This window comes from Alosa alosa, chromosome 6, assembly GCF_017589495.1.
Source record: "Alosa alosa isolate M-15738 ecotype Scorff River chromosome 6, AALO_Geno_1.1, whole genome shotgun sequence".
Classification (NCBI taxonomy): Eukaryota; Metazoa; Chordata; class Actinopteri; order Clupeiformes; family Clupeidae; genus Alosa; species Alosa alosa.
The window spans coordinates 8,668,730-8,683,406 of NC_063194.1; the positions used below are offsets into that span (position 1 = coordinate 8,668,730).

General features: G+C 47.3%; 1 protein-coding gene across 10 annotated transcripts in view; it reads right to left on the reverse strand.

Moving 5' to 3' along the window:
- The window catches only part of smurf1 (SMAD specific E3 ubiquitin protein ligase 1), a 35,978-nt gene that overhangs the window by 17,622 nt on the left and 3,679 nt on the right, over positions 1-14,677 (reverse strand). For all 10 annotated transcript variants that reach the window (XR_007193701.1, XM_048245596.1, XM_048245594.1 and 7 more), the window contains exon 2: positions 29-67. Coding sequence is in view for 9 of the 10 variants with exons in the window: in XM_048245596.1 (XP_048101553.1) it covers positions 29-67 (39 nt within the window). In the remaining variant the exon portion in view is untranslated. The remainder of the gene's footprint in view (positions 1-28; positions 68-14,677) is intronic.

A 14,677-nucleotide genomic window follows, 5' to 3' on the forward strand; every position in this document is an offset into this window, starting at 1 on the left:
GGGGGATATGGAGAGAAAATGTACTCACGGAAGAAGTCTTTCTTTGCTAGATTCTTGGCACATAACACTGCAAAAGAGAAGACAGAAACATTGATCAGTGGCTGACACAAAATCAAATCATAACACAATCAGGTCATTCCATTCCGCACAGGCTTGGCCAATTGAGCATCACATCACAAACACCTCGCCAATATTTCAATCCCGATGTATCAATCCAAGGCAAGATAAGGCATGAGCAGAATCTGATTATAGGTACAGCTACCATTCCGACATTATCGTCCCAGCGCTCTGCAGTCGGAGGGAGCAGAGAGTTAGTCAGAGAGACAGAGCCACAGGCCTGGCGCTGCCAAATCTGAGCTTGGCTCCAATCACAATCACTGACAGGATCGGCTCCTTGATCTACAGCCCGGCCCATTGGGGACATTAGGTGTATACATGCTGTCCCCGAGTTGCCCCATCAGAATAAATCAGTCGGACAACGAATACTTCCTCATACCACAGCAGCTCCTCTCTGGATTTCTCTCTCTCTCTCACTCTCCCTCTCCTCCGCGCGTGCAAACGAATAAAAGAACATAAAAGTCTTTGTGTTTGCTGTTGCACTTAGCCGGACCAGATGAGGGAGATGGGTGGGGGGGTTTGTTGTTGACTGTGTGTGTGTGTGTGTGTGTGTGTGTGTGTGTGTGTGTGTCAGAAGGACACAAAGAACAATCTGGCATTGAGTCGTGGAGGCTGTGACGTGATTGATGCGCGGCTGTGCCATGCCTGGGTGAGTGAGTGAGGAGAGCAGGTCAGACCTCCTGAATTCCTGACCCGTGTGGGAGAGAGTTGAACAGCAGGGGCCGAAGAGGTCTTCGCAGTGGACTTCGCCAGGGATGATTTGACTAATACATGAATGCCACCATGAGCTTGTAGTTGTGGCATTCCATGACCTCGGGAGGCGGAAAAGGCAAATTGGCAGCAATTTGCTACTACTGCAATAAAACAGGATAACACAGCTATGCACACACACACACACACACACAACCTACACGCCACCCACTCCTCCCTCCTAGTGCAGACAGAGAGGAACGCTTCCCCAAGGCCCTTTACAGACCTGCCACAGAGCGGTCTTTGTCTGATCAATATAATCCGAAAATAGTGAGAATTCTTCCATTATCACAGAGGTGAGAGGGCTGATAGACCTATAGTGTATATGATCCTACTGAAAGGAGTGGTGAAATATCACTCTGATTAAAGAGAGGTGCGATGTCAAGATCTGTGATACAATGATGCCTCAAAAGGAACAGCCTGCAGTGAATGAAGTGGTGCGAGTGTGTGCTATTGTGTGGAGTCCTAGAGTACTACCACTGATATCTTTATCATCTCAATGGTTCTCACTATTTACATATGGAGGTGTTGGAGAAACAGCATCGCTGCCCGCCTCTTCAGCTGCCTCTCCTTTAGATCACCCCAAGGGGTGAGTTATTCTAAATGGTAGCTTACATCGGCAGAATGTAGAAGGAAATGAGATGATTAATGCTTAAAAAGGCATTGCTTCACTAGAGCAAGGCTGGGCTAGAACATTTCACAGATAATTAGGCTCCTCAATTAGGAAAATGTTTATAAAACGCTCAGCTAAAAAAAACTATTAAACACCGCCTAAACATGAGAGAAATGGTGAGTGAGTAAATGCTGTATGCAGAAAGAAGCTTCATGATACTCTCTACACGTCACCTGGTCTTCTACTATTTAAACCGAGGCGTTCTCCTTTCAGGGTGATTGCACTACGCTGAGTGAGAGGAAGGATTTTTTTGAGTAACGCAGTCGCAGTGCGTGACGTTCAGGTGGTGTGACGGATGCGGCGAATCTGACACCAGGCACTCCCGTCTCCGTGTGTGTGTGTGTGTGCGCGTGTGCGTGTGTGTGTGTGTGTGTGTGTGTGTGTGTGTGCTGCGCCTGTACAGGAGCAGAGGCACAACGAAAAAGGGAACAGCTCATTAAGGCAGAACGGTCCAGGCATGCGTGGGTGTCTGCCAGCCCCAACAGACAGGACAGAGATGGAGAGCAGGGCAGAGGGGACAGAGAGAGAGAGAGAGAGAGAGAGAGAGAGAGAGAGAGAGAGAGAGAGAGAGAGAGAGGAAAAGAGAAATGAAGTGCAAATGCAAGAAGAGGTGTGGAGTGCAAAGCAGAGGAGGGGGGAGGAGAGACACAGAGCTAAAGACAGAACGAGAAAGAATAAAAAACAAACAAAAAAAAAAAAAAAAATCACAAAAGAAACTCCGAGTATTCCAGAAGGACACAAAAAAGAAAAGGTAGCAAAGGAGAAAGATCCCAACCCACCAAAAAAAAAGAAAAAGAAAAAATAAAAGAAAAACGAGAGAAAGACAGAGAGAGAGAGAACAAATGAGGGGGCAACGACTCCTGCACTGAATTTCTCCCCCTAGACACGAGCAGTCCATCAAAGCCCAATAAGCGTTGCTGAGGCAACCAACTGCCTTTCCACTGCAGGGCCAAGCTGCTGCATGCCAAGTGAGGCGCTGATCAAAGGTGCCCTCACGTGACGGACGCCCGCACCGCTGGACACCACAGCTGTGAGAAGAGAGAGGAGAGAAGAGAGCGATAGGAAAGATAGAAGAGAGAGAGGAGAGAGAAAAAGAGAGAGAGAGAAGAGGATAGCAGGGGCGTATGCTCCTCCTCAAGCTCCTCTGATACATCGATCCTCTCGCACGAGGGAAGGGACTGTCACTAGCTTCCTGTGATGAAGCTCAGCACAGCTGTAGCCATGGCAACAGGCCAGAATAAGAAGCAGCAGCAGCTTAGGGGGGGTGGGGTGAGGAGAGAACGACACGAGAGGTACAAGAAGGCAAGATGAGCCTTGTGCTGTTTTTATTCTGGGGACTACTGTATCGGGCACCCTGCAATGAAAGTTGGGGATTTTCGGCGTGTTTCGGGGATTAGAGGAGGACTTTAGGGCCAATCATCTGAGGCACAGCGACCAGGCCAAAAAAGCCCGACAGACAGACATGTCAAGAGCCGGTCAGGGCTTAAATGGTTTGGTCATTTTGACCCAATTGGCATACAAAGCATCTATGTCCTCTGAAAACAGACCACAGAGCAGACGGAAGTGTGTGTGTGTGTGTGTGTGTGTGGGGGGTATCCAAACTGTCCTCGTTTTGCTGTATCAGTTATGGTTGTTGTACTCAGCTCTCATCTATGTAAAGCGAATACTTCTTTCTTCTGTATAAATCCATGATTTCTGAGCTTGCTCGATGCGCACGTTAGGCCTCAGAAGTAGACTTCAGTCTCTAAAAGCAGCCCTAATGATCTCGGGGAAGACTGAAGACAGAGCAAATTGTACTTTAGTGATTCACGTCTGTGTGTGGGGCGGCTGTTGCCTCAGACGGTGTAATGAGTCGGTCATAAAACGCTCTCGGGCCTGGCATGGAGAAACAGCCAAGCACATGAAACACGGCAGCTCGAGAGAGGGAGGGAGGGAGGGAGAGAAAGAGAGGAAGTGGAAAAGAAGTTCCTGTACTGGCAAGCAGATGGCTGCACATTCCTGCGCTCTGACTTTCGTGGACAGACGGAGCAGCACGGTATTGAAAGGTTGTTATTTCATAAAAAAAAAAAAGGGTTTCCTGTCCGTCCACTGCAATCATACATCAAGCGGCAATGACAGAGAATGTGAGTGACACAAGGCAGTGAACACCACCAAATTGACACAGAAATAACTATTTTGAAATGGCACAAAAAAAAAAACAAATCAAAACAAAAAAAAAAAAAAAAAAAAATCAAACAGCCTGGTGGTCGGTCAGTGAGTGCATCCCAGCACTGTTGGAGCCGGCAATCAACAAACACGCGAAACAAGACATCCAAGCAGAGGTTTTGTGTGTGTGTGTGTGTGTGTGTGAAATGTTTTTGGGGGTGACGCGACGCAGCGTACTCTGGCCCGGGGGGCCTGGAGGGTTTTCTGAGGCTGGGGCCGGCCCATGCTCTCCTGTGCTAAGCCCTTTGAGCGGAGGCCAAACAGTCTGGTATGGTGTTATCACAAATCACTCATCAGCAGCCGCCGTCGCTGCCACGTTAACCCTTTTAACACTCGCTCGCTCAACCACACCGCAGAGCAGCGCAGGGGGGGATTAGAGTGCACTGGGTGGTGAAGAAAAACACTGTTTTAAAAACTGAATGTGATGGGTGCCCGCCCCGCCATGTGTGCTTGTATATAGGGGCTAGGCAATTAACCGAAAACACATTTCTCCTCTCTCACTGACCAAAATGACTTTCTTGCAAAACATGAGGTATGGTAACATCACCGACACATAAGGCAAAGATCCAAAGACCTTCAGGTGGATCAAAAGTGCTGCCGACAAACTTTAGCGTATTACTTCCTATAGATAGATGTGACTAGGGATGACCTCTTCTTCATTTCATTTTAAGAATCAGCCAATAAATCAGATAATAAATCTTTTTATAGCCAGTTAAATTGTGAAACAGTTGCAATAATTTGGCACAGTGTTTCAGAAACGGGTAATAAAGGTGACAGGACAGCTGGTGGCGTCATGCTGTTTGCAAGCTCGTCGATGCTTCATCGGCTTGATGAAAGACATTCCTTGAGGTTACAGCAGCTGCCTTTGTGTGAAGCAACTCTCTGGATTCTCCTCAGACCACGGAGCTGAGGCAAGCGTGATGCTTACTCAGCCCCAGCCCGTCTCGCAACAAACCTCCCGTTTCCCAAACGTGCCCACGCGCCGAAAGTCCCGTCTCGAGAGTGTAACGGGCAGGCGTGCTCAGACTGGGCGGGGTCCAAACACTCCCGACACAGCTGGAGGGATCGGTGATTGACAGCTAACTGACAGCATAACTGACAGCTGGTGCCGGGCGGAATCCATTCAAGGGTTCGGGCTCTGGAGGGGATCCAACTAACCGAGCATCTCCTGCGTGTATGAAGCCCATGCGTACGGGGGAAGCCAGGCTCTCGTGGGTGCTGCTGGAGCTATTTTTAGGTTACAAATAGTCCTGACGGAGGGGAAAAAAATGTTTATTTGCTCATTTTATTTCCCTAGCGGTGGCAAAACGCAGACTGTAAACCTAGATCAGGGTTCTGCTGAGGTGTGTGTATGTGTGTGTTGAAGAACAGTAGGTTAGGTGCCAGACACCACTGCTCTGCTCATACCTGCTTCAGGAATGTGTGTTACCAGTTGTTTTAGTGTGTGTGTGTGTGTGCAAATGTTTAGTTTAGTTTATTATTTTAGTTGACAGGGACCATGTACAGAACTAGTTCTATACCAGAGTTAGCTAATTTGCATCTGTGGTCCCTGGGCAGGAGTTAAAAAGACAATAAAATACATACGAAACATTACAGACAGTATCAGATAAATGTGCAAGAGTGTCTATGTGCGATGTATGTGCATGCATACAAATGTACATAATTGTGTGTGTGTGTGTGTGTGTTTTTGGGTGTTTCATTGTACCTTCATGCGTTTGTGTGTTTTCATGCGTGCACATGTATGTGTGCTTTTGTGTGGTTTTCTGTGTGCAGCACGGGCCGCAGATTCCCCCGAGAGGATGTGATTATGCGAGTGGCCCGAGACGCTAAAGGGGATGATCTCAGTGTCAGTGTAACGCTGCACTGTGCGACCTTATCAGACCGGCAGTTCCTGTCTGAATGACAGGGCCAAATGAAGCTGAGCCTGAAGGCTGGCAAGCCCTTCTGATGCTCATCTCACACACTACTCCCTCAAACACGACTGTGTGTGTGCGTGTGTGTGTGTGCGTGTGTGTGTGCGTGTGTGGGAGCACACCCACACATGAGTAACAAGAAACCACTCCCTAATGCAGCGCTCAGGTTAACGTTACCACATCAGGAAGGGGACAAAAGGAGTATAACACACACACACCAACGCAAACTCCTCTTGAGCTCCACGGTGGCACACACAGACACACACAGACACACAAATACAGCACAGGAACACGAGACTGCAGGCCCCTGGCGTGTATAAAATATCCATGAGCTTTTCCGGGGGTTGTCCTTCCCCGTCTCTCTCCCTCTCTCTCTCTCTCTCTCCATCACACGCTGTCTCTTCTCCTCCACCTTTCTTTCCCCTCCCCCTTCTCTCCATCTCCACCTCGTTCTCACTCGCTCGGTCTCTACGATTAAACCAGACGAAGCCATTTTAAAAAAAAGTCAGTGAGCTCCACGAACGTGTGCGTGTGCACAAACATATTCCAGATATACATACACACAAACACACCACGCTGCCCGCTCCGTCAGTCAGGAAGCTCTTAAAGAGAGCAGTGCATCCCCCTTGAGCATGAGTGGAAGTGACATTTCCTTAGGCATGTGTATGTCCGTCCACACACACACACACACACACACAATAGGTCAGTAGGCACATCATCGCCAGGGGATCTGCAGCGCCACACCAGGAAGCACCGGCATGGGTGTGGGTGTTAGGGGAGCGGGCAGCAGACTTCCCCCAGCTATGAGTCACTGGAGCTGGGATCGTGCGGCGGCCGAGCCGGGGGAAGGGAAACCTGAACCACACCTCTGCAGAGGGAGCCGTTAAAACCAACACAATAGAGCGCCAGAGATGGGGTGGGTGGAAGGTGGAGAGAGACACAGGCCGAGAGAGAGAGAGAGAAAGAGAGAAAGAGAGAAAGACTGGAAAGGTAAGAGAAAAGAGAGATACAGAGAGAGAGAGAGAGAGAGAGAGAGAGAGAGAGAGGGGGGGGGGACAGAGAAAGAGAGGGAAAGAGAGAGAGAAAGACTGGAAAGGTAAGAAAAAAAGAGAGATACAGAAAGAAAGACAAGGAGGAAAACAACAGAAATAGAGGGCAATAAAGAAAAGACTCTCACAGGAAACAGGAAGGCAGGCAGACAGAGGGGGGAGAGAGAGAGAGAGAGAATGCAGAGGCATGCAACTGTGTCTAGAAAGAACACACACACAGGGCTGTGTGGCATTAGTCAGCTGGTGGTTTTTGAGGAACACATCCTATGCTGGTTCTCTCTCTCTGTCTCTCTCTCTCTCGAGTATGAATCATGGTGTTGAGCAAACAGCCCCGAAACCACCAGGGAGGTGATGGCAAAGCTGATAGGAGACAGACCAACGCAACGTGTGTGTGCATGTGTGTATGTGTGTATATTAGGGTTGGATATTGCCACAGATACGATGATATGATCTTCTCACAAGAATATTTGGATCATTATGATTCTTAACATTTCACGAATGAAGAATCGGTGACTTATTTCTCCCATACATTACATTTTGTACACAGCAACCATCTTGGCGTGGTGACTTTGTTCTTGACTCTTGACAATTTCCACTGTGATGCAAGAGAATACTTTTGCCATACAGTATGGCTCAGAAGCAATGTTAGGGTAGATGGTAGATGTAGGCCATCATAATATTAAATAAAGAAATACTGAGAACCACTGTATCAATATAATATTGTGCCAAAAAATATTGCGACACTACACAATCGATTTTTTCCTTCCACCTCTAGTGTGTGTGTGTGTGTGTGTGTGTGTGTGTGCACGCTGTGTGTGTGTGTGTGTGTGTGTGTGTGTGTGTGTGTGTGTGTGTGTGTGTGTGTGTGTGAGGAGGGTGGTGGGAGCAGTGGCTGTTTTACACTTCTGGCACAACAGCAAATCACTGATGCAAGAAACAAGATGCAGGAGATTATTAACAGCATGTTCTCTTGAGAGAGCGAGAGAGAGAGAAAGTGTGTATAAGAGAGAATAGACGACACACACTCACACACACACACAAACACACACACAAAGTGAAAGGGGGAGAGACGGAGAGGAGAGATTCATCTGGGCGGTCCGAGCATCGGGAGTCCTCTCTGTACAGCTAATTGGTTCCAGTGCGCCCATCAACAGAAGCTGAGAAGGGGTGCAGAGCTGGGATACAAGTCTCTCTTCACTGGTGGGAGGAGTGGCGAAGGGGGGAACAGCCCTCACCAAACACAAAGCACACACCCAAACACACACACTGGGGAACAGGCCTGGAGAGACTAGACAGATCTGAACACTTGTACCGCTCCACAATTCAGCACACGCACACGCGCGCGCACATACACGCGTGATTTATAACTAGTGTACTCTCTAAGCAGGTTGGTAACTGCTGCAGGACTCCGATCTTGCACAAGATGGGCAACAAGCAGTGAACAGATTTTAAGTGATGAGATGCAAAACCGAGTGTGGCCCATTTCTTCAACTTTTCATTTGAGTGTTTATGTGTGTCAGGAAGTGAAATGGGGATGAAAATGCCACAACAGCAGCACACAGAGCTTGTTGTTTGCAGGTGGCGGCCAGGAGGAACGCATTCTAATGCGATATGCGTGTCCTAATGAGAGCTGCAGCGAGTGACCTGCCGCAGCTGCCCACTAACCTCCAGCTGCAGTGAGTGGACTAACCCAAATCCAGATGAGCCGCTGGACTGGGAGGGAGACGCTGAACTCACAGCATGAGGGCTTAGACGCTGTCTGGAGGCCCTAGTGGGCTCCATGTATTCTCTCTCTCACACACACACACACACACACAATGACTGCTCTAAGCTGACCGGGTTAAGGTTGGTCCAATAGGACAACACAATCATTCACAAATGCCTAATAAATGACAACTGAGTAACATCATAACCAGACCACCACCTATGGCACATGGAAGGCTGAAAAAGGGAAATAAACAAATGCAGACTGACCTTTTTATGAATCACATTTATGGTCTGTATTGTCTTACCTCTCATAAGGTGGCCATTGCATGACATTTAGTGTCTCCTGAAGGCAAGTTAATTGACCAGTGTGCAGAACACAATCAACTCAACAACACAGTAAAATGAGGGTTTAAAAGGCATCCCCAGTCTCTTGTGTGTGTATCAGTGTTTGCGGTGCCCATTAGCCTACTTCTACAGATCCATTAGCACAGCCTCAGCCCGGCTTCCTTGATCAAACAAACTAAATGGGCCCATATCAGCGCAAACGCAAGCTGATTAAAAAAAAAAAAAAGTCGGCATTCAATCTTATTCTTAAGCTGCTTCGGATAAAAGCCTCAGCTGAAAGACTAATATGCACTGCAACAAACACTCAGTGTGCTACAAAAGGACAGACTCAGGCCAGGAAACCTCGGACAGTGCCAGTGGAACGGCACTGTAGATTTCCCCTCCGCACTCTCACTGTCTGATTGCTGTGGTTACTGTGGTAGGATAATGGGTCTAGACTTCCAACGACTTATAAACACAGCGTTCCGTTAGCTCAGACTGCTAAGGCCTGATTTGCCTACATCTCAGTGGAGGGACTGTTAACATCTAGCCAACTGTGGAGCACCCTGGAGGAACAAGTGGCTGTTCAGAGCACAACAGCAATCCACTTGCTATCACTGTGGATCTCCGTGGTTCTCAAAATGATTTGAATTTTGGCTCTGCTCCCAAGACGTTGTGGGGCAGTAGAACTCTCAACGCCTAGGTTAGGCTACTTCTTTCTTTGTACACCAGCCAATGGTGTGACGTGTCTGCGTTGGGCATGCTGTATTAAGCAGCATGCAGCCAAATAGGTTATGGTTTCCTGTGGTGGCTGTCTACACTGTGAATTGAGTCATCAGACTGCCACATGGTCCTGGAGGAAAGGCAAGTGGCGTCACGCAGGCTAATAGAAACCCATCGTGTGATGTTCAGCGCAAAGACTCTTTTGGGATTTGTACTGACTGTGTGTTGCGTTGGTTCAACCTCTAAAGCGTTGCTGTCCCTAGTGAGATTTACACACTAACCACACACACACACACACACACCCACATATACAAACACATTACGACGTGTTTTGGCATTAGCCAGTGCCTCTTCAGCTTCTAAGTACACAAGTTCAAAGTGCACCTTGGTTATGAATCAAGGGTGGCAAATGTCTGTACAACCCATGACTACTTAAAGCATGATTGGCAATTGAAAAATTCCACATTACGTAAGGTTACTTCACCTCTGCAGCTCAGAAAACTGCACTGAGGCACACCACAGTTGGCAATTGAAAACCTTAGGCTGGGTAGCGGTGAACATGGTTAGACAACAGCAAATGATTATCAGTTTTCAGGAAGTGGATTTGCCATCGCAGCTATTAGGCTGCGGTGATAAAAATTTCACACTTCATCTTCCACTCATCATTGTTGCACCAAGTGCATGCCAGCTTAGCACCATCGCCGGTTTTGCAATGGCATGCATACAGTGAGTGACAATCACCCTCTCTGCATGCAGATCAGCAGCTGCTGAAGATAAAGACAGTGTAATGTATCTGACGCGAATGTTTATTATGTGTGTGTGTGCCACAGACACAGAGCATCTCCGTGGAGCTACTGTCGCTACAACATGGAGGCGATGAGCGGCAGATTGATAGGCTTCACACACAAAAGCTTAGTGCACATAGAGCTCGCTGAGAAACAAGGGGGAAGGGGGGGGCAGAGTGATAGTGTGTGATAAGAGAGAACTCACATCCTTCAGCTGGCTTCCTCTTTATTGTGTAATCTGTCCATCTCCTGCTCTCTCAGCGCTAACATGCTCTTAAAAAATGGCATGCGTTTTACACGGGCCGGCCGATTAATGGCTCAGCCCTGATCAATAGTGTCCGTTTACAGAGCAGAGCACGGAGAGGTAGGCGGTCATGGAGGACTGCATAATTAACAGCATCTCCTTCAAATGGCCAGCTAAGCACCACACCACACCGCATACACCACACAGTACAGTACAGTACAACACAGCACAGCACTAACACTGTACAGAATGGGATTAAACAAATAGCACTGCACTGCAACAGAACGTAGAACACAGAATACACGTAGGCTATGTGTTCTGTTCTATGTTCTGGCAGAGGCAGAGCAGTGAGCCCAGTGCAGGCCGCCCGAGCACAATGCTCTCTCTAAAAACACAGCACAGCTACACACAGCGCAAGAAGCACTGACCGTCACACAACAGCACAGGTAAGGGTGCAGCTCAATTGATAAGAAGACAGCACCGTAAAAATTACAATGGGCAAAGCCATCACCACAGAAATGGATGGAAAGCATACGCTACTTCATCAGAGAGCACCACAAGTGAGGACCGTGCAGTACTGGCGGGGTCAACAGCATGCAAGCAACAAGCAAACCCAGCACAAACAGCCAACCGTAGCACATCGTAGCATGTTAGCACGGTATAGTAGAGGGTGGATGCAGGTCAGATAATAATAGCCTGTATGCACACTCAGCAAGCCCAGGAGAGAGAGCACAACAGAGGAGAAAGAGGAAGACCAGCGGAGGGGTGGGGTGGGGTAGGATGCCGGGTGCGGGGGAATGATGAAGAAATGTAGGCGAGTAGGCTGCATGTGACTGTGGATTGCTGGGAGGACTAGCCAAAAACGGCTCGCGCCCTCACTCCTTACTGAATAAGCAGGATTCCCCTCAGCCCCCCACCATCTCACTCACCACACTCATGCACACACACACCAGACTCATAGCCGACTCATAACCGTCTCACTCCATCCAAGTGCACACAGGCAGACACAGACACAGAGACACACACACCCACCCACACACACAGTAAAGACTCATACCACTCGTAAGGGAGAACTTTGTCCCAGAGCCTTAGCAGTGTTCTAGCAGCACAGACAGGCTCCACAGCAAGTGGCTGAGAGCTTCGCCTACCTGTACTGTGGCTTTAACTGAACTGAGGATTAGACAGACAATGCCAGTATCCCACCGTCTCATTAACACTCCTGTCAAACACAGACACGCAGACACGTAGGCAGACAGGCAGACAGACAGACAGACAGACAGACAGACAGACAGACACTATAGCACTAATCTTTTGGTTGTAGAACCACTTGCTGATGTCAGCCAAGTGCACTGACCTGCTTAAGGGGAGAAAAATTGTTTCAGAGCCGTAACATTCAGCAAATTTAGACATTTGTCCCATACTCAAGTCATTTGTCATTTTTTATCCAAAGCAGTTGGCGCTTTATCCATGCTTCAGTTACCAGGGCACCATGGCCATGCCCTTCCTGCTGTCTGGTACAAGACTCCATATTGGCCAGTCATACAGCTCCACTCCAGGCCCAGAAACACAAACACACACATACACACACAAATTTATATCCCCCATTCGCAAACCAGATCTGATGATGTGGTGGAACAGAGCAAATAACATACTCTCCTGTCTACCATGATCCAGCCAATTGATTCATTAAAAATAAATGAGGACCCTATTCTTGGCTGTATGTCAGTGTACATTTTACACACATGGATGCAGAGGCTTAGAGAGGCCAAATAAAAAGACGAACGGTCTTTGTAGTGAAGTAGCCTACTGGCTAGGGCTGGGATAAACGATTATTTTTTAAACGATTAATCTAGCGATTATTTTTTCGATGCATCGATTAATCTAACGATTCATTTTTTCAGTCCGATTCGATTATCTCCCCATTAATTGACTAATAGCAATTTATACATGTTGATTTATATATCTGAATGAAAAAAAAAACATGAATTCCTTAACATTGCAATATATGTTTATTGCTCTTAAAATTCCAAAATAAAAGACTATACTAGTGCAAAGTAATGCATTCTTAGTCAGAGGTAGCATTCAATAAAGTTCAGTAGTGTATAGGTCTAATTGAGTGCCTGTCACTTTAAGACGTTCGTTCCCTTGCAATTGTAACACTAACGCAGTTAAAACGCAGCTGATGTATGGATGCAATTCATAACGTAGATAGATAGATAAGATAGATACTTTATTGATCTCCAGGGGAAATTCAAGAACTAACGTAGTTAGTTCAAATAACAGTTTGTACTTCTCCTTGGGACAAGCACTTTTGAGTCTTGGAAAACACTTTTCCATTTACATCGGGGTTTTGCAAACATTCAGTGTCAGAGTCAATAAAATGAGCCCTGAGTAACGAAATTGACAAGCAGCTGTAAGTAAGCATGCTAAACTCAACATCCAAACAGTATTCTAACGTTAGCTTTGAGATACTGCTTGATTGCATAACTTAACTAAAGTTTAGTCTACTCAATGTACTGTTGTGATAGACCTAGCAGAGTTAACTTGACTGCAGCAGTTTTGAACAAATTTGCACAGCATGGTCATGATGCTAAGCTGATTTAATAGCAATTTAGCCAGCCGTGTTCTATGCACTGCTTCTATGTGGCAACAACAATCCTTCAACAATCGTGAATATTTTGTGTTAAATGCACATGCAGAGGAGGGGCAGCGGGCTCGTTACGAGAGAGAGCGGGAGGGGCAGGGAAAGGCTGCGTGCGTAAAAAGTGCAGCTCAAAGGATTTTATCTTATCTTTAATTTAAATAGTACAACATAGAACATCAATGTGTGACGGCCGGTTTTGTGGCGCCCCACCACAGATTAGTGAACGTATGGGAAACACTGAAGGTGTAAAATTCAAAATATTTGGCAGCACGCGTTTTGGGTCTGACAAATCGGCGCGCATATTTTGCGTCGACTTATTTTTTGCGTTGACGTAATCGATTACGTCGACGCGTTGCCCCAGCCCTACTACTGGCTAAGCATCACTGTCACCAAAATGTCAAGTATCTGTTTGACATTGAGCACAAGAAGGAGAGACTCGGCCAGATTAGTTTAATGTACAAGACGGGAGCATCTAGGGGATGCTTTCAGCCATGCACTTTAACACACGAAGCTAATTCACCCACCCGCTATTCCAATTTAAATGCTCTGTATACAGAGGCAAACCCAGAGAAATAAACAAACTTCCTCCAATCCAATCCACACAGAGAACACACACACACACACACTTCCAAGTAGACATTTAAACAGCGTGGCTTTTTCACGATCACATGGTGGAGGCTCAGAGGTCTCAGTCGCACACGGCCGACGACTCGCCTGCACATCTGGGCAAACACAGCTGCCTTACGGCAGCCTCTTTAGGACACACTTCACCTTCACCATATGGCTCCTGTTCGTCACACTGCACATGGTAGATGTGTGCCAGGGGTAAAAAAGAACCAGGACACCGTGGAGCCAAAAACACAGCAAGAAAAGGCACGCAGGGTGAGCGTGATATGGTGTGGACACAACTAGAAGGAAACACAATGGCCAGCAAGAAAAGCAGAGGGAGAGAAGCGTTTTGGAGAACGACTGGAGTGGAGGGAGGTGAGAGAAAGCACACGTGCAGCTGACCGTGGCCCGCGAGTCCCCCAAATCCACTCCGTTCAGGCTTTTCCTGGCTCATTAACATAGCAACAATGAGCATAAGTGCCCCATTAATCCCCAATTCTCCAGGGTGAAAACACTCTGAAGAGTCTTAGAAAACATGTGATGCCAAATGCCAAACACTTCCACATCAGCAAACAAAGGATTAAAACCCCAAGGGTAAACCCACTGACAAACCGTCCCCACTGAGTGTGATGGAGGCAAGAAATACACACTGGGGGTGGGTGGGGGGTATTATTTGAAGGTATTCTTACATCTGCTCTCCCTTGAATTCTGTGTTTTTTTAAACAAAACCCTGGCTGCTTAGACGTATTCATTCAAATATTTACAGATTTCTTTTCTCAAAACATCTTCACAGAGTGAGCAATTAGGATCCGGTGCAAGAGGAGAGGGCTGGAGAACACGCTCTCCTCTCCAGGTTTCAATTTTACAGCTCTAATGAAATCACTCACAGCTGCGCCCCACTCTGCAGCCAACGTGTGTTTAAGGAAAGGCTTTT